The 21,576-nt window shown below is 36.4% G+C and overlaps 1 protein-coding gene across 3 annotated transcripts in view; it reads left to right on the forward strand.

Moving 5' to 3' along the window:
- The window catches only part of LOC150110341 (KICSTOR complex protein kaptin-like), a 252,785-nt gene that overhangs the window by 146,860 nt on the left and 84,349 nt on the right, over positions 1-21,576 (forward strand). For all 3 annotated transcript variants that reach the window (XM_090393083.1, XM_090393074.1, XM_090393065.1), the window contains 2 exons: positions 7,037-7,112; positions 20,305-20,378. In XM_090393083.1, the coding sequence (XP_090249209.1) occupies positions 7,037-7,112; positions 20,305-20,378 (150 nt within the window). The remainder of the gene's footprint in view (positions 1-7,036; positions 7,113-20,304; positions 20,379-21,576) is intronic.

Here is a 21,576-nt window from a genome sequence, read left to right on the forward strand (position 1 = left end):
TCCAGGCTCATGCACTGGCTGACAAGAAATAAGAAAATTAACTACTATCAAACTGTCTATAGAGCCTGTCATTTGACAACAGATCAATTATTCCACTTCTGCCAAACAATAATAGACTCATTTCAGGAAAAACCAACAAAAAAGACAACTGCCATATTCCTTGATATGACTGCTGCTTTTGCTCGTGTTTGGATCAAAAAATTAATACAAACAGTACGTGATATTGGAATTAGAGGAAACGTGTTAATCTGGATTGCTGATTTCATTAGAGGAAGAAAGATCAAAGTTAGAATCAATGCAGCAATATCAAGAGAGCAGAGAACCTGGGCTGGTGTTCCCCAGGGCTCAGTACTCAGTCCCTTACTATTCCTTTTATATGTCAATAACATTCATCCTTACCTTACAGAAGACACAAAAGTAGCTTGCTATGCAGATGATATAGCCATCTGGCACACCAGTGCTAATATCAAAATCAGAGGAGATTCTAAACAAATCCATGAGAGGATTAGAAAAATGGTCAGATGAACTTAAACTCAAAATCAACCTAGACAAAACAAAACTAAGCACCTTTAGTACAGAGAGGAAAAATAGACATTCCTCTAATCCCAAAGTCATGATCAACAACAAGCTTATTGAAAAAAGTCACAAATCCAAAATACCTTGGTATTACGCTTGATTAGGAATTACGTTTTGCGCAACACATCTCTAACACTTCCAACAGAGCTCTAAAAAAAATTAAATTACTGAAAAGGCTTTGTGGATGGGGCACAAAGCCAAAAATCTTCAAAACTACTTACACTACACTAATAAGGCCAATAATGGAATATGTGGCACCTATCTGGTCACCTTCGGCCTCATCGGTAAAGGAAAAATTAGACAAAACAAGCAAAAGCATCCAAGATTATCATTGGTGCAGTCTCATCCACTAACAACATCAGAGCCCAACAGGAATGTGGGCTTGACCTGCTGGAGGACAGACGAAAATTTGCCACCATAAAATCCATAAATAATATCAGAAGCTACCAAAGTGATCATATCTCCCTAAAAACTTATGAACATTGGAATCAAAAATGGTGAGAGTGACCATAAAGTCATGACTTGGGAGGTGGCTAAAAGAGTCGAATTTACAATTAAGACAGGGTACATGTGGAATTACCGGGCTGGTAAGTATGACAAGCTTAGGTGTGTGCTTGGCTCAATGCCATGGCATGTAAAACTGCAAGGGCTGGATGTTGATAGTGCATGGGAGGTGGTTAAGAACTGTTTGCAGGAGGCAATGGTTGACTGTATACCAAGAGTCCGAATAATAAATCAATTAGGGGTTAAATGGATGAATAACACTATTAAGCTTGAGCTGCAAAAAAAGAAACAATTGTGGAGGAATTTTAAGGAGAAGGGTGACCATCAGGCGCAAGAACAGTATAAAGCTCAGGCCAGGATGGTAACAAGGGTGGTAAGAAAAGCAAAAGCAGATTACGAAAGGAAATTGGCCACGCAGGCTAAAGAGAATCCCAAACAGTTTTTTCAATATGTTGCAAGTAAAAGGAAAAATGCTCATGGTAGAATGATCTTAAAAAATGCTGAGGGTAGGGAGGTAACTGAATCAGTTGATATTGTGGAATTACTGAGCGAGCACTTTGCAAGAGTATATCACCCAGGTGGTGACTTTGCAGGAATTGAAGAACCAACAGCTTATACTGGAATTGTGATGAATGAAGCAGAGGTAACTAGTCTATTACAGAACCTCAATGTCAATACATCTGTGGGATTGGATGGTATACCAGCTCGTGTCGTACGTGAAGCGGCCAAAGAATTGTCAGTGCCCTTGACCATTTTGTTTAATTTGAGCCTGAGGACTGGGTCAGTCCCAAGGGGGTGGAAAGAGGGGAAAATAGTTCCACTGCACAAAGGTGGTTCCAAGGCTGCTGTTGAAAATTACCGGCCAATCAGCATAACAGGAATCATTATCAAGGTCTTAGAGAAAATAGTCAAGAGGAAAATACAAGATTGGATAGAAGAAAATGGGATACTGTATCGGGGACAGCATGGTTTTGTGAAGGGTAGTTCATGCCTCAGTAACTTGCTCACATATTATAACACAGTGACGGCTGAACTGGATAAGGGTAATGGGTTTACGGTGATTCTACTGGACCTTGCCAAGGCCTTTGACAGGATACCACATGGAATTCTAATCAGTAAATTGGGGCATATGGGGATGGACATAGGGTTGGTGAGATGGATAGGAGGGTGGTTGACGGAGAGATATCAGAGAGTGGTTTACTCAGGAGTAGAGTCCACAAGACGGCCTGTGACTAGTGGTGTGCCACAAGGATCTGTTCTTGGACCACTGCTGTTTAATTTGTTCATAAATGATATAGGAAAGGATCTGAGAGGAACAGTTCATTTGTTTGCGGATGATGCGAAGTTGGGTAGGGCAATAGTGAATGCAGATGACGTCAAATTTTTGCAGGATGATTTGGATAGATTGGAGGTCTGGGCTAAGGAGAATGGATGTCAGTTTAATGTGGCAAAATGTAAGGTTATGCATTTTGGGGTGAAAAGATTGGAGGCAGTTTACTGCATTGGTGGAACCGTGCTCCAGGAAATTGATGAGGCACGAGATTTAGGAGTGTTGGTAGATAAGGAATTGAAATTTAGGGGACACATTGCAAAAGTGGCCAAATCAGCTCATCAAATCACTTGGTTGCTGAAGAATACGTTGACAAGCAGAGACAAGCAGGTTATTGTTCCTCTGTATCGAGCCTTGATAAGACCCCATCTAGACTACTGTGCTCAGATTTGGTCACCTAGGTTTCTTCTTGATGGGGAGGAGGTGGAGAGGATCCAGAGGCGAGTGACCAAGATGATAGCAGGTCTGTGGAATGAACCGTATGAGAACAGGTTGAGGATTTGTGGGTTGCAAAAATTGGTTGATAGGCGGAGGAGGGGAGATATGATTGAGACATTCAAATTACTGAAGGGTTTCTATAAAATTAATTCAGAAGATATTTTTGAGAACAGGGCTGGTTGTGGGAGGACTAGGGGACATCCATGGAAACTGGGCAAAAGTGTGGTTAGTAAAGGTGTTAGAGCTGGGTTCTTTACTTTTAGAGTAGTGAATGAGTGGAATGCGCTCCCTGAGTCTGTGGTGGATGCTGTGACAGTGAATGAGTTTAAGGCGAGGTATGATAGGTACTGTATGAATGTCAAATAGTTGTGATGAATATGATTTGGGGCCTCCCTCGATGAGTCTAATGACTCCCTGGAGTTGCCCGTAATAATAGTAATAATAATAATAATAATAATAATAATAAACAAAGAACCTCTGTTTTCCAGTCCTTTACCTTCAAATACCTCCATCAATCTAAACCTTACCAAAACTCTGTACAAAAAAAGAATCAAAAGAAATGTTAAAAGAAAAAGGCCTAAATACTATCAACCTTCTTTCATCATGTATACAGGTTATTTGTTATACTGATGGATCGTCAGACACTCATATGATTAATGGAGGTGCTGGTATTCTCCTTCTACTCCCAAAAGGTGAAAAACTTTCAATAAATGTTGGATCTGGGAGAATTGCTTCCAATTTTACTAGCAAACTTTATGCAATAAATAAAGCACTCGAAGCCTACTTAAAATTATCATCTCAACAGTCTGAAGGAATTATAATTTACAGTGACTCAAGATCAGTTATGGAGGCAATCAAAAACGGCAATATCAAGCTCACACAAGACACTCATAAACTCTTAAATCAACTAAAATATTTAGGAAAAAGTTGCATTTTACAATGGTTTCCTGTTCATGTAGGCATTGATTACTATGAAGCAGCTGATAAATTAGCAAAAGAGGCCAGAGAACTCAACCAAGAAACGAAACTCACATGATAACTCTTGCTGATGCTAACACACTAGCAAAAGCTAAACTAATTCCACTGAAATCAGTGATACAACATCAAATTTCCAAAATTAGTGCTGATAGAAAGACCTCCACCATGATAGCAAGACAACGAACAGGACATTACAGAGGAATGAAGATCAATACAGATGGTACGAGAACATATAGAAACTGCAACAGCTGCCCCAATACTGAACTGATACCCACTCAAACTTTACCTGTCCAGCAATTACAGCAGCCCCTAATCCTGAACAACAGCTCTATACAAACAAAATCATCGACATAGCCAAAGAAGTTCAAGGAGCACACGGAAACATCTAAGACTCTTCAAAGGACAAGACAACAACAACAACAAGCGATCAGAAGGTATGGCTTTCATTTGGACTATCGAGGCAAATTTTCTGTTGTTGGCCTTTATGAAATCTGCTGATGACTAATTTGCATACGTTGTGTGCTTTAGTATAGGCAGAGTATGAAGCTGGAGTTCTTGATGTGAGCCATATGTGTGTAGATGATACCAATATTTTAGAAACAATAACAACAACACAGACACAGAGCATCTCCTTCACACAACATCCATTGGAAGAATAATATTCACAGTTATCCCAATAAAACTTTGAACTGTTCTCAAGGAGTAATATTAGAGTGGGATTTCCTTGATGTCCCAGATGAGGAGACCAAGGAATGACTGCATTCAATACACCAAACCACCGACATCTGTGAAAGCAGGATATATAAACTGTCCAGTTAGACTGTACTCTCACATCTTGCTTATTCTGGCACAAACACATCACATCCATAGTCTTCTTGGCTTCTAAAAAACTTGGTGCCATCTACACACTGATACTTGCCTGCTCCACTCTTTTGTAAATCTCACATCTACCTGACTTTTTATTTCAGTTCCAGATTTGGGATTGTTTACCTTCCTGAGAATGTTTGCTCTTATCCAAAAGAGGGCATTCTAAGAGATGACTTCTCTCTCTCTCTCTATTGATTAATTAAGAAAGAAATTGACTAATTTCTCTCTTATCCCATATAAATGTATTAACTTGACTCCTTGCCACACTTGCTGATGTGGCAAGGAGTCAAGACAATTCTATTGTCTGTTTTCTGTTTCCATATTTAATTTGCTATCTTCACTAAAATTGTGCCTAAACAGTTGAAATGTTTTACTTGTTTATAGGTTCTTCATTCAGGATGTAGTTGATGTTTTCAGTGTTCTTGCCTGTTTTCATAGTCTGTCTTTTTGTTGCTGATTTTCATACCACCATTTGTTACAGCTGTTAAAATTATCTTTGATATTCTTATTGAAGTCTTCCCATGACTTTTGTTTAGTTATAACATAAAGATATTGACATTATAAAGAATGATTGCATTGCTCTTCATTTTCATTGTGTCTTATTTCAAATTTATCTCCCTTGTTAATACAGAAATCTACAGTATGCCAGATTGAAGTAGTAATACTATGTAGAGTGATGTTAATAAAAAGAAACAGTGAAAAGGAATAACATTTGAAACAAAACAACCCCCTGTTTTTAACATTATGTCTGTGGGCATTTATTTAAATGAGTTTTTCTGTATTAGCATCTGCTAATACAGAAAAAAGAAACAGTGAAAAGGAATAACATTTGAAACAAAACAACCCCCTGTTTTTAACATTATGTCTGTGGGCATTTATTTAAATGAGTTTTTCTGTATTAGCATCTGCTAGTGACCTAATTAACTCATAAAGTCATGAACTACTTGTATTCTGAACCTCTAAAGTATCTTCTTCAGCTTTCATTTAACTTTTATCATCTCTGATTGCTCTTTCCTTCATTTTTAAGCTTTGTCAATAGCTCCAAAACATTTTGCCACCTTCCTGATATTTATTTTTTATATTCTTACCAAAATCCTCCCATGACTTTTGTTTAGCTACTTTTACAGATTGCTTTGCCTTCTTATATTTTTCTCTGTGTTCTCCAGAGCACATGCTGATTTACTTGCTGGGAACTTTCAACATCTTTCTTCTTTCCATGACTATTTCTTTAAATTTTTGAATCACCATGGAGTTCTGATTTTACTGTCTATTCAGACAACTTCTCTCTCTTGGCAGAATTGATAAATGTTTTCTTCAGAATCTGCTAATGAGTCTTCAATGGTTGGTTTTATAAACTCTTTCATTTTATCTTGAATAAATTCATGTCTACAGTTTACTTTTAAAAGCTGCTTAACTTTGGTTTGTTTTAAAATCTTTCATACATACTTTTCTTTCTGGTGTGATATTCAGATTTATCCTGCTCAAAACTAAATGATTACTTTGAATTTTAAATCCCCTATATACTCTTGTGTTCTGAACCAGCTAAAGATTTCATTATCAACAATAATATATAGTCAACGAGACCTCTTATATCTAATCTCCCTGTGGATTTGTGCATATCTTTATGTTGGAACATAGTGTTAGTAATAACTCGTCCATTTCTTGAACAGAAATCCAACAGGTACTTATCTTTGTTATTAGTTTTGCCCTTTACTCCAAATTTTCTTAAAACATTTCTGCATGTCTAGAATATATTTCCTTATTTGCTGTTAGGATTGCCAACAAAAATAAACTTTTCCCTTTTCTTTCTGTCAGTTGCCTTCTCTAATAACTGTAAAAATTCTTACACTTCATCCTTAGTGGAATTTTCTGCAGTCCAGCACAAATAAGTGTAATTGTTCAGTTTCTAATTTTGATGTTTGATCACATCACTACTTAATATTGCCTGCCATTTGTGAAGATTATCTTCATGTTTTCTGTCAAATACTATAGGTAATACATTCTTTCCCTAATCATTTTTGTCTATGCTACATGTTGTATTTGTGAATTTGGTAACATCAATTTTGTTGATTAGCACATCTCCAATTCTTTTGCTAGTAATACCTTTTAGGGTTAATATTTTTTTTTTTTTTTTTAAATTCACACATAGTGAATTTTTTTATGTATCCATTCATTTTCTGTAGCGCAAACATAATGATTGCATTCATTATTTCGGTAGTGCAGTATATCTTGTGTTTTAATTATTTTAAATATTTAATTATATTTTAACAAACAATTGTTGGCTTTTTTATTTTAAATATGTAAGTGTATAGCAATTTTTTTATGATGGTCTGTTTTTCACAGGTTGGTTATTGGAAGGAATAAAGAAGTAGTGTGGTTATTAAGTGGGAGTGATTGTAGAGTTCATTTGTACAGAGAGGTAAGTCAACTGAAATAGTTGGTAATGATGTATGTACATTGAATACAGTTTTTCACATTATACAACATTTGAAGTGCATTTTTTATCCAAATAAGAAAAGCCTCATTGACTATGTTACCATTGACAGTGATATGTTCCTGCTATATAAGAGTGCAATAGTATATAGAAGATTTGAAATTGGAAACAATCATCACTTAAAGTAGGATAAAAATGTATATCACATTGAAAAAATAATATGTAAGAATGTTTCAAAAAGAATTAAAGTTGAGCAGCTTTTAAAAGGTAAACTGTAGACTTAGCTATACAAACAATATTCAGTCAAAAATTAAACAGTTCAAAAACAGGAACCAAACATTTGAGTCTCGGTGGCAAACTTGGAAGAAGATATTAATTGATTCCACCTAGCTGGATATATGAGCTAGTAGGCATGTGCTGAAGTTGTCTGCAAAAATAGAAAAATAAGAATGCCATGGTGGACACAACAAGTTTAAAAAAAAAGAAAAAAAGCAGTCCTGGAAAAAGCATACAGAAACATCCTAGCAAATAAGTCAACAGACACCTTAAAATAATAGAGAAAATTGCAAGAAAACTAAGCTATTGGTAAAAACAGCTAAACAAAAAGTCACAGGAAGACTTCATTAAGAATAAAGAAGATAATATCAGGAAGATGTTGGAAGTGTTTTCCCACTTGGTTAAACTATATAATAAATTTAATTTAATCCTTTATCCAAGTGTAAGCAAACTAAGTATCTCCCATAATGCAAAGCACATCTCCTTGCAGACATGTATAATGCTATGCATTAAGGGAAGGGCCATTATCCAGACTCGTCAATGGGAGCCAGACCCAGAGGTGGTGATACCAAGGTGGAAACAATGGAGAACTCATATTTACCTATATGAGTTGCCAAAAGGTGTCTCATCTTATTATTAAATTATTCTGGATTTAGAGAAAGATGTTAGAAGTTTTTTTCTTTTCAAATTAAATATGGAAACAGAAAACAAACAATAGAATTAAGATGAAAAGCCAAACGGCTATTTTTTCTGGTGAAGTTAATTAAATTAATGAGATAAAAATCCCTTATTATTTTACAGCCAGTATGCAAAACTCTAAGATCTAAAACTGTGATCTAAAAGTTTCATGCCGAAGAACTATCAGCAAATCTAAGCATGACCACCTAGTAGTACAACACCAAGGCAACTCAAAGCAAAGGTGGAGCAAGCTCCCTCACTATCCTTGGTATTTTCTCATAATGTAAAAACACAGCTCCTAGGAGATAATACTGCCATTACATTATGAGGAGAGGTCACTACCCAGACCGGTTTCAACTTTTATTGAGGTCTCATCAGTGAGTAGGTGGACCTATCAAAGTTTAAGTGAAAAGAACTTACATATATATATGGGCACATCTTTCTGACATTTGTATAGTGAAGGTATGTAAGTTCTTTACACTTAAACTTTGATATCATCCAGGTCGACCTACTCACTGATGAGACCTCAAAAAAGGTTGAAACCGGTCTGGGTAGTGAACTCTCCTCATAATGTAATGGCAGTATTACATCTCCTAGGAGCTGTGTTTTTACATTATGAGAAAATATCAAGGATAGTGAGGGAGCTTGCTCCACCTTTGCTTTGAGTTGCCTTGGTGTTGTACTACTAGGTGGTCACGCTTAGATTCGCCGATAGTTCTTCGGCATGAAACTTTTAGATCGCAATCTTAGAGTTTCGCATACTGGCTGTAAAATAATAAGGGATTTTTATCCCCTTAATTTAGACAATAGAATTGTCTTGACTCCTTGCCACACCAACAAGGTGTGGCACGGAGTCAATTTAATACATTTAAATACATTTATATGGAATAGGAGAGAAATTAGTCAATTTCTCTCTTAATACCATCAATAGTCAATAGAGAGAGAGAGAGATCATCTCTTAGAATGTCCTCTTTTGGATATGAGTAAACATTCTCAAGGAGGTAAACAATCCCAAATCTGGAACTGAAATAAAAAGTCAGGTAGATGTGAGATTTACAAAGGAATGGAGCAGGCAAGTATTAGTGTGTAGATAGCACCAAGTTTTTTAGAAGCCAAGAAGACTATAGATGTGATGTGTTTGTGCCAGAATAAGCAAGATGTGAGAGTACAGTCTAACTGGACAGTTTATATATCCTGCTTTTACAGATGTTGGTGGTTTGGTGTGTTGAAAGAGCTTGGTCCACCTTTACCACGAGTTGCCTCAGTCCTGAAGATACTTCAGGTGCAAACTTTGTTTGCTTACGCTTGGATAAAGGATTAAACTAAAGTTATTATTGTCTAACCAAGTGGAAAAAAACTTCCAACATCTTTCTCTAAATCTAGAGTAATTTAATAATAAGGTGAGACACCTTTTGGCAACTCATATAGGTAAATATGACTTCTCCATTGATTTCACCTTGGTATCACCACCTCTGGGTCTGGCTCCCACTGACGACACCTCAATAAAGGTCGAAAGCGGTCTGGATAGTGGCCCTTCCCTTAATGCATAGCATTATACATGTCCACAAGGAGATGTGTTTTGCATTATGGGAGATACTAAGACAAGGTGTGATGAGAGCTTGGTCCACCTTTACCACGAGTTGCCTCAGTCCTGGAGATACTTCTGGTGCAAACTTTGTTTGCTTACACTTGGATAAAGGATTAAATTAAATTTATTATAATATCAGGAAGGTGGAAAAATGTTCTGGAGGCTATAAAATGCTTAGAAATGGAGGAAATAGTGCAGTAAAAGGAATCATAGGATGTTTGTGAGAAGTCTGGAGTAATTACTTTGAAGAATGGTTAAAGGAAACAGGCAGTGACAGAACATAGTAGTAGTAGTAGTAGTAGCAGGAAGATTCAAGATTCTCTGTGGAAAGAGAATCACCCTCAAATGTGAAAGGCAGCTTTCCAGTTTTGAGGGTGGCAGCTGAAGTAGATAGTATTTGACCAGAAATGCTCAAATGTTAAAGTACAAAATTTTTGTAGTTGCCACGCCACACAATTCAGTGGGCCTGGTCAAAAGGTTGAATTCTAGAAGATTGGAGTATAGCTCTCATAGTACCTATCTTTAAAAAAGGAGAATAAAGCTGAATATTAGAATTGGAATTTCTCTACTAAGCATTCCAGATTTATGTAAGCATACTTGAAAACATACAGACTGAGAAAATTTGTGAGAAATTTGGAGAAGTATAAGCTGGGCTCAGAACAAATACAGGTTGTCAAAATCAAAATTTCACTTTATGACAAATAGTTGAGAAATCACGAGAATATAACAAGGATTTGTACTTAAGTTTTGTAGATCTAGAAATGGCATATGATATGGTACTCAGAGAAAAGCTTTACAAAATGCAGTAATTATATGGAATAAATAGCACATTATACAGAGCAATACATAGCTGTATATAAATTGTAAGTCAGCAGTTAGGATTGAAGGAAATACAGGAAGATGATTTGATATAAAATTGAGGGATAAGAGAATGGTGCATGCTATCTCTACTCTTATTCATCATTTATGTGGATTGCATTATGAATGAAATTGGTTAAACCTGATATTAGAATTGGAGATATCAAACTTAGATGTTTGCTTTATGCAGATGATGATGTACTCATCAATACATCCAGTGCAAGTGTTTAGGAATCTGTAACTAAATTGATAACAGCTGTAACCAATTTGGCATGAAAATCAGCAATAAAAAGACCAAAACTATGAAAATAGGCAGGAAAGGAAAACCTTAGATGCAATCGCAGTGGAGAATGTGGAGTATAGAATATGTAAAATATTCCAGCTATTTAGGTACATTTTTTAGTCAAGATGACAAATTAAATTTGAAAAAAGGCAACAGAATAAGAAATACTTGTATGATGGTGACAAGTTGAATAAATTTATATCGAATAAGAGAGAAATTATCCAAAACACCAAACTAGCAGTATATAAGGCAGTGTTCAAACCAGCTTTAACATGTTCATTGCCAATCATGCGATATGAGTTCTCACCAAACGGCCGATCACGCGTTATCGTGTTGACGTCGCTAACTAAATAAAAAAATATAAAAAATTTGGCCACTACACGAAATTCCAATTTTCAGCTTGGCAATGAACGATACGCGTGATGCGAGTTCTCACCAAACGGCCGATCATGCGTTATTGCGTGGACGTCGCTAACTAAATAAAAAAATAAAAAAAATTTGGCCACCACACGAAATTCCAATTTTCAGCTTGACAATGAAAATGTTAAGTTATGGATCTGAGAGTTCGGTTAGAAATAAAAAACTTGATCAAAGATTAGAGACCACAGATCTATTTTGTAACTTACAGTAACTGTATTGTAATCTTTATTAACTTGTATATTTCTATCATATCACCTCTCCTCCATCCGTTTCTCAAAACTCAAAATATCCCATTTTCTCAGTCTATCCTTATATGCACAATTTTATAGTTATCAACTGGGTCACTTACCTCTGAATCCTTTTTCTGTCTCTTCATCTCCTCGGATCCCAGATAACCATATCTGCACACAATTTATTTAAGAAACAGAAGAATTACAATTATTAACAGGTTAAATTAAAGATTCCAAGAAATTATATTCTTGTAATACAAGAATATAATACTTGTAATACTTGGAGTACAGACATAATATTAAATCTTATGTCTTTACTTGTTTGTACAGACTAATGACTTCACATTAATTGTCTTAGTATTGCCCTTCCATCATGTATACCACTATACACACCTGAAAGCATGTGTGTTTTGCATGGAATACTGAGGTAGATAATGTGAAGTCACTAGCCTTATATATAAGCCTAGTTGTGAAGATATTTCATGAACAAACTTTGTTTGCTTATACTTGGATAAAAGATTAAACAAAAATATAATTTCCTGGCATCTTTAATTAAATTTATAACCAAGCAAAAAAACTTTCAACAGTTATTCACAGGAGTTTATAAATAACACTTCTCTTTGGGGGAGTTGGTGTTAGGAGATCTTGACGGACCAGAGAGGATTATGCTGCTTTTTAATCATAGGTCATTAGCTATTGGGTGTGGTAACAATGAGATGGCTTTTTTTAAGTTGCAGATGAACTCTATTTTAGGAATGACAGTGGGTTTTAAAGCAAAATTGAATCCTTTTTTGAGAATTGAGATCTCAGGTTTTGTTAAAATGTGATTAGATAGGCTCATTATAACTTGGTTATCTGGTAGAGACAGTTTAGAGTTAATGAGATTATCATGATAATATGATATCATACTATTCCTAAAATATATTTCATCTGCAACTTAGAAAAAGCCATCTCATTGCTACCACACCCAATAGCTAATGACCTACGATTAAAAAGCAACATAATCCTCTCTGCTCCGTCAAGATCTCCTAACACCAACTCTAACCAAATGGAAAGAAGAACACTATGCAAACACTTCTCTTTGTTTGATATTAAATATTAACTGGATAAGTTCATTAAAAATTAATTATTATCTGTATTATTTTTTACTCAAGAAGCTGTAAGTTTTATAGCAAGTCCCTATAACAAATGCCATGTCTGGGCTGGGATCAAGAGCAAACTAATCTGTTTTAGTCATTGGGGAATACTTCATCGGGAATGCTGTTCCACAGAACTGAGATTAATGAAGTTAACTGAGATTAATAAAAGGTAACTAGGAGCAGTTGGTTCATTGAGTCAGCAATTCAACTGTAAAGTGATGTGGGGCAGCTACTGCTTGTGTTTCTATATGTTTATAGAAATGAGAAGCATGAGGAATGCACTTCTCCTGAACAGTACCCATGGAAATATCAGTAGAAGAGACAGTGTGGAAACAAAACTGTTTAAAATAGTGGAAGAGATTTTTGTGAAGGTTGTCAATCAACTGAACTGTTCATCAAGATTTTTTGAAAGGTTTTAGATGCAGTACTTCAAATGTGAGAGTAATATTTCAAGATCAGACAGATTTGGGATTTGTATGAAATAAGTAAGTGGACACATGAAAAATAACATCTTCAGTGAAAAAGGATGCCAAGTTTTTTGGAAGATGAAGGTAGTATAAAACTGATGTGATTTATGCTAGGGAAAGGCTTAGAGTAAGAGTTGGCATGAGAAGAGAAATGTGGTCTTGACTATTAAGTGAATCATTATTCATTGTAAGAGGAGCAGAACTGTGATCTTGTTTTTGTGAAAAAAAGGCAATTGTTTTGGATGCTTATTGTGAACACTGGAATGTTTGTCATATGTGTGGGATGAGCAGAATGTGCCATAACTGGTTTGAGGTCATTGAGAGAAGCTTGTTTATGCGTATAAAAATGGAGGTTGGTGAAATATCATAGCTTTGAGGCACATCATTAATCAGAAAATCTGGAGAGAAAAGACCATTTATCATTATTCATAGTGACTGACTGTGAGAAAACTGGCAATCCATTATAAAGAGAGGAAGATAGGCTATAAGATGGCGATATGCCAAGAAGTTTTAAATGCCTTAAAAATGTCATGTGCAACAGTACAGATTTCTCTAAATCTTTGATTTGCACTTTCATGGCATTTGTCTAGGAGTCTGTGAAGTAGGCCTTCATCTACACAAGAGATATCCTGTGATGGTGTTAGTTTAGGAGCACACCACCTGTGCACATTTCATGGTGATACTGTAAGGACCAGAAGCCCTTTTGATATGTAGATTGTTCAGAATTTTTCTGATGTCTATCTGGCAGAAGGCCATAGGAAGCATGCAGTGTAGTGTTCCATGTAAAGGAGGAGGTGATTTGTCTTGATCATTATCTGCATAAGTTGGAGGAGGCCACCTTTATCTTTAGATGATGTTGCAGAGAGATGTTTCACATCTCTCTCACTTGAGTGAGAAAGATGTGAAAGCACAGAATAGTAGCTGTGTATAACAGCTTTTACAAGTTGTTGAAAGTTTTTTTATCACTTGGTTATAAATTAAAGAAACTTTCAACAATTAGCTTTAATTTAAAGTATTTTAACAATAAGGTATGACACCTTTTCATTACTTGTATATGAGAAGTATATGACTTCTGCATTACTTCAGAGTAATGCAGCGAGCATTGCTGCCGAAAAAGTATACCTTCCATAGTTGGAGGAAATGTCAGCTAGACTCTAGGTGGTAGATGTCTTTCATTGCCCAGTAAAATACCACCACCTTGATTACTAAAGACTTGAAGGGCTATAGGGGTGGCCTGGACCCTTCCCTATTCAAGGGTACAGTAGTAAAACAGTTCTGCAGGCTGGCTGCTGGATAGTACATGGAACCGAACCAGTTAGTAACAAATCTGGAGGCTTTCCGATCAGCCAGCATCAAATCCTGAAGCCACATATTTTGCCAGTTCTTGACTGGAGTGAAGACCAGAAACTGCAGCTGCAGGGGGGAGCTTAGTCTCCTGGCCATGTATGGACAGGAGAAGAGTTCCCTCTGTGTGGGCAGTATGTTTGCAAGTCTCTCTGCATGCCCCACTCTCTATTTATCTTTTCCTATTCAGATATAATGGACCACAACCCGAGCACACAAAAATTCTCCCACAAAATATAGTTTAAAAAAAGCTCATAAAAAAAAAAAAAAAAAAAAAAAATCAAACCGTAGGAAACATCAAAAATCCAACCAAAAGAAATATAAAAAAAAACAGAAATCCAATAAACAACCCAACCAATATTAATTCTTACCGAAAAAAAAAAAAGCATTTCCACATCCACTTCACCAACATCTGTGGCCTCAACAGCAGTATAAACGATGTGCACCACCACCACCACCACCACCACCTACAGTCATGTAAATCAGAACTCCAACTAGCAACCTCAACAGATGCTATTCACCTCAACTGTCCAAACAACACATTACACAGGTCTTTCTGCCACAAGGGCAGCACTTTTGCATTGATCAGAACCAACATACCATGCCAGAGACTGCAAACCCTTGAATCCCCACTGTTTGATCTACTTTGTCTCAAATTTTCTCTACCAAGCCAACCTGTCCTTTTCATATGCTCCCTCTATTTCTCTCCAAACTCCATCAACCACTCTGACATCTGTTTGACTTTCTGCAGTCAAAATACCCAAATAGAAGTCATGAAAGTCAAAATACCCAAACAGTGAAGTCATACTTCTTGGAGACTTCAATGTCCACAACTCACATTGGCTCCCCCCCCCCCTTCTCCCATTTCGCTGATTAAGCAGACAGGGATACTGAGGTCGACCAGAATACCTGACAACCCTCTTCAAATTGCCAACACACTTGACCTCTTCCTAATAAGCTCCCTTTCCAGGTATACCGTAGTTGTCAGTTCTCCTCTTGGTAACTCAGACCACAACCTTACACAAGTCTCTTTTGCCACAGAACTACCTTCATCCACCATTTCACAGTCTCGTGTCCTTTGGAACTACAAGGGTGCCAACTGGGAGGACTTTCATGACTTCTATTCTTCCTTCCCATGGTCCAACTACTGCTTCAGCTCTTCTGATCAAACACCTGCTCAGACTAAATAACAGAAATCATCCTCACAGGAATGAAAGCTTTCATTCCTCATTCCACTCTAAACTCCTTAGCCACCATCCAAGCCTTGGTTCTCAAAAACGTGTGCCAATGCTGTAAAAGAAAAAAACCTCTGCTTACCACAAATGGCTTGAGACCAAAACTCCAGCTGCCCACTCTGACTACACTGCAGCTTGCAATAGTTGTAAAAGAATCATCATCAAGTCCAAGTCAGTTTTTGAAAGCACTAACTGCTGCAAACTCATCTCCTGCCCAAATTGCAGTGGCTCCTTCTGATCCCTTGCCTAGGTCACTGGGCACAACTTCTGCCCACCCAGGTTTCCACCATTCTCACATCTGAATAATACTGTAGTTACCTCACCTAAAGACAAGGCCATCACTTTTCTCTGCCAATTCCTACATTGAAGAGCGAAGCAAATTTCCCTCTATGCTACCAAGAATGGCTCTCTTATGTCGCCCACTCTTCTCACAAAAAGAAATCTGGAGAATCCTAAATAACCTGGACACAAACAAGGCATCTGGTCCTGATGGTATTCCATGTATTATGTTAAAAAATTGTGCCCCAGAACTAGCACCTATCCTGTATTGCCTCTTCAAACTATTCGACTGGCATCTACCCTACAACATAGAAACAGGTCCACATCCAACCCATCTCAAAGAAAGGTGATAAAAGTCAGTCAACAAACTACTGTCCAGTTGTTCTTACTTCTGTTCTCTCTAAAGCTATGGAGATGGTCATCAACAGCCGACTCTTTAACCACCTAGAGTCACACCAACTAATCAGTGACCAGCAGTATTGATTCTGCCACTCGCAATGTACCGCTGATTTTCTTGCTTACATCACTCACCTCTGGACTCTTGGAGAAATTTGGAAAAACTCGTGTTGTTGCCCTTGATATCTCAAAGGCATCTGATCAGGTTTTGCACAGGGGAAGAGAGTACAGGGACCTACTTAACAAATTGCCATCCTATGGTCTGCCTTCCTCACTCTTCAACTGGATTGCCAACTTTCTCACTGACTGTCCACCTTTGTCGTGGTAGACGGTTTACTCATCTCAGATTTCCCCACTAGTGCAGGAGTACCCCCAGGGTTCTGTTCTTTCATACACTCTTTCCCTCTTGTATATAAATGACATCTATAGCTTTGCTGATGACAGTACACTCCATTCCTCCTTTTCATTCAACAAGCCATGTAGTTCTCAAGTATTAGAATCCACAAGATTCTGTTGATACAGAATGGATTCCCTGGTTTTGTTGAAAGGGTGGGTGTCCTCCATGGAATATCTGAACATTATTGCTGATCAAGTTCATCCTACAATGTTGATTTTTTATCCAGCTGGTGATGGTTGTTTCATAGATGACAATGTTACTCTCCACACAATAATTGCTCAGCAGTGGTTCATCGAGCATGACATCAACTTCCCTGACCACCACAGAGCTAGATCTGAATCCCTTTGAGAATGCATAGGCCATGTTAGAAAAAAACAGAGGAGCATAGTTCTCTTCCTTTAAATCTGAGCCAGTTAAAGGACTGACTGGTGAATGCTTGGTACGTTGTAGATGCAATCCAACATCTTGTAGAATCTTCCAAACCACATATGTGCTGTATTTCGGCTAGAGAAGGTTCAACACAGTATTAAATAAACGTTTCTAATTCAGTGGTTGGTATGTACATAACTGACCATAAAAAATATAAAGTATTCCCATAATCTTTTTTTTAAGGGTCTGTTATGACTAGTATTATGGGAATTACTTTATATTTTTTATATAATTCCCACTTTTATTGGATTGTGAATTTTTTCTTGACAATTATTCATAAGACTATTACACTTTTTTTTATATAATCTTTGTCAAGTAGCTTTATTTTATCCTCCTACATGTTTTGCCAATTTTTCTATTGGCATCCTCAGGGAATACAAACTTGTAAGCTAAAATGAAGGTTACAGACTAGGTTATAACTGATGGTTCTAATTCATACAAAAAATTGGTATTGTGCATGACAATGTGCGTGTCTCGTTAACGTGATTTATTCGTTATGGCTCATGACGTGATTGTTATGAAAGTTCATTTCTTTGATGTTTAATGATCTGATAAAAGTTTTCCAAATTTCTGGTAAAATTAGACCTTGATTCTTGTTTAGGTTTTCAGTTTTACGGGCAACTGTAGCTGCTTCTTTAAAGGTTCTTGAATGGTAGTTATCTTCTATGTATGGCATAAGGCTCTTATCCCACTCAATGTGATGGTTAGTAGAGGCAAAGTGGCATGAAAGGCCTGAAATGTCTTGTCTGTTATTTCTGACATATCCTATGTGTTCTTTCTTTCTCGTTTCAAAGCTTCTAGAGGTCTGACCTACGTAACTAATACCACATGAGCAAGGTATATTATATACTCCAGAGTACTTGTAGAATGGGTGAGGATCTTTCGGTGATCTTAAAAATTTCCAAATAGTGTTGATTGGTTTGAATGCCACTCTGATCTTATGTGGTTTTAAAAGGTTAGCTAATTTTTTGGAAATGTTGCTGACAAAAGGAATCGTAATTGTACTGATGTATTGGACGTCATCACTTTGTTGATGTGGTATATCAGTAAAGAGAATCTTGTTATAGTGGGTAACCATTTAAAGAAAGTTCTCTGGATATTGTGGTTAATTCCGTTAATAGGTCATCCCTGTCTGTCGTATACTGTATAGCTCTTTTCTTGAGACTATGGATAATGCTAAGTTTCTGAGCTATGTGATGAGCCGAGTTGAAATGGAGGTAACGTCCAGTATATGTAGGTTTTCTGTATACAGATAGGTTGATACTATTATTGGTTTGTTTCTTTATTAAAATGTCAAGGAATGGCAGTTTTTTTATCTTTTTCTATTTCTAACGTGAATTTGATGGTATTGTGGAAACTATTGATTTGGTTGAGGTAATTCATTAGTTCTTCTTTCATATGATCCCAAATGATAAAGATGTCATCTGCATATCTGTACCAAATTTTCGGTTTTGGAATGATCTGGGATAAGATTTTTTTTCTCTAGATCTTCCATGAATAAGTCAGCACAAGGAGGTGAGAGGGGGCTACCCATAGCTAATCCAGTGAGTTGTTTGTAGATCGTTTTTTGCCAAATAAAATAGTTAGAAGTTAAACCGTGATTGAACAAAGTAGTGATGTTTCTTGGGAACAAGTTGTCTAAGATGTTGATGACTTCAACCACTGGAATATTAGTAAACAGAGATGTAATGTCCAGGCTTGCTAGTATATCCTCTTCAAAGATAGGGATGTTTTTTATTTTATCTATGAAATGTTTTGAGTTTTTAATATAAGTATCCGAGACGTGAATGTGTTGGCTGATATTTTCTTAGGAGATATGGCGAAATTGTGGCCACATGACAGTGTGTTGAGTGCCTCAGGCTTCAAAGTAACCGAAGAAAGGTTGATTACAGTGTTGAGTGGTTGTTGAGGTTCGAAGGTAGAGTCCTTTTTCAAGTTTTCAAATTTTTTGATGTGCCAACTTCGTATATTTTCAAATTCTTTTGCTGCTGAAGTGCACGAGACGTCATAGAGAATCGTCCAAAGGGTCGTGGTTCAGCATGTCAGAAAACTCCTCCTCTAGCGCCCAAATAGCTTTGTTTATATCGACTAGGAGAATGCATGTAGCGGTAATTTGTTCTCGTAGTAGGGTGAAGCTAGCATGGTTATAAGAGCTAGATATTTCTCTCATAGAGTAGTGACTGAGTGATACAGTTTGAGTGAAGTGGTGAGTGCATCTAGTGTGAATGAGTTTAAGAGAAAGTATGACAGCAGTGTGGGTGATGTATGGCCTCCCTCAATAAGTCTTAATTTCTTGGGGTGGGGAGGTCTTTTATAAAATGAATAATCTTTTTATATCTGTCTTCCCATGATTATTGTTTGTCTTTGGATGTAACTTTACTTTCATTTGTTTTTCTCTATATTTTCGAAGTAAATATGCTGAATTACTTTTCTTTTACGTGGATTGGTTCTATGGAGTTTTTATTTTCTAGCCTTATAAACAGCTTTGCCATATTCTTCCACTGCTGAATCTATCAATGTTTTGTTTAGATTTCCATACTCATTTTAAGTATTTTTTTTATTTTTTTAGATTTTGTTTTTTCACCAGTATTATTTATATATTTGAGTTGAGTCTACAGTTCACATTGACAGTTTCGAAACATTCCTTTTTTTCAAGTGATGACATTCCTTTCACCCTTTGAAAAGTTCCTTCTAATCTGTCTTTTATGCTGTTATCAGTGACTGTATATGTCTAGATCATACCTTCTTCTGTTAAAGGCTTGGTTTACATTCACTCATCCACTCTCACAGCTTACATTAAGTTTTGTGTGTTCTCTCCAAGTGAATTTATTGAGATTTTTATGTTGACACATTGCATTAATAAAAACTAATCTGTGTCTTGAGCTGGAATCCTATATATATATATATATATTTTTATTTTTTTATTATTTTTTTTTCTTTTTAAAAAACTCAAGTAAGAAATGACAAAATAAGTTGTGAAACATTTCATTAAAACATTATTTTAAAAACTATGGTAATGGTGTTCAATTATTATGGAATTACTGTTAATGTTCCTTGCCAAAGACAGCATGCGATATTGTTTAATGTAGTGTATCATTAAAATGAAAAACTTATGATTATTTTAACTGCATAATTTATAAATAGAGCTTACTTTTTAGGACAAAACACATCATAGTTTTTGTGAGGAACAAAGCACTGATTATTTTCCAGAATTTGAAAACTTATCAAGCATGTAAGTGGTAACCATTACTATTATTTTTTAATTGCAGCTTTAAATTTTTATTACATTAGTTTTCTTATAAGCAACTTCAAATATGAGTCTCAGAATTTTTTTTTTTTAATAGAAATACTACCATCATTTTTTATTTTGGTTTTAGCCAATAAAGAATACAATTTGGTCAGCTAAATCCAAAACTGCTAGCCCATCCTCGTTCGTTCAGTATTCAGGCAGATACCTAACAGGGTGCACGACGAGAAGGTGAGGATTGGACATTAGGTCAGAAGCCCTGATCGGTTCTCTGCATTCCTTTAAAGGCTATGTGGAGGTCTCCTCTCAGTTATATAACTTTGACCCTTAAGCACCCCTAAATTAGCTGTATACAAGACAGTATTCAAGCCAGTTTTAACTTATGGATCTGACAGCTGGGTCAGAAGTAAAACACTTGACTAAAGACTAGAGACTGCAGATATGAGAGTCCTGAGAAAGATTGGGGGCATGAACAGATGGCATCAATGGCAATATCATATTAAAAACGAGGATTTTAGGAAAGAGCTTGCCACTGTCAGCATCCAGGAATGTGTTAGCAGAGCTAATCTCAGGTGGTACTGTCACTTAAACAGAATGGGAGAGGAAAGATTAGCAAAACAAGTGTTTTCTGCCAGGTTGGCAGGAAAGAGACCCAGAGGAAGACCAAGATATAGGTGGATTGATACAGTAAAAAGTGCCTTAGAACATAGAAATATAAGATTTGATAATGTTGGAGTATTGACAGGTAACAGAATGATTTGGAGGAAAATTGTAGATAGGAAGTTAGTAATGATGTAAATTTTTCATGTAGTACTATCATATCCTGTACACCCCTTGAGGGTATATATCAGGAAATTGGTGATGATGATAAATTACTACTTTGATCGCTGCTTGTAATGTAATGTACTTCATTATCAGCATTATTATCCAACATAGACATTCTCATTTCCTTTCCTTGTGATATCTGCTGCCTTCTTCCATAAAGATTAAGCCATTTAAAACAACTACTTCATTCTTCTTTTTCTGCAGTTTCCTGTGAACTAGGTTGACTTCACTTTTGATAATTTTTCTCTTCAAATGTCTACAGTATACTCCATTATCATGAGAGTTCACAATCGCCATAAAGAATGTTATAATGAATATAGGTGATCCTTGTTATAAGTGGATGAATAAGCAATCGCTC

Source organism: Typopeltis vanoorti, chromosome 1, assembly GCF_054136105.1.
Source record: "Typopeltis vanoorti isolate ZY-2024b chromosome 1, IOZ_Tvanoo_1.0, whole genome shotgun sequence".
NCBI classification, from domain to species: Eukaryota; Metazoa; Arthropoda; class Arachnida; order Uropygi; family Thelyphonidae; genus Typopeltis; species Typopeltis vanoorti.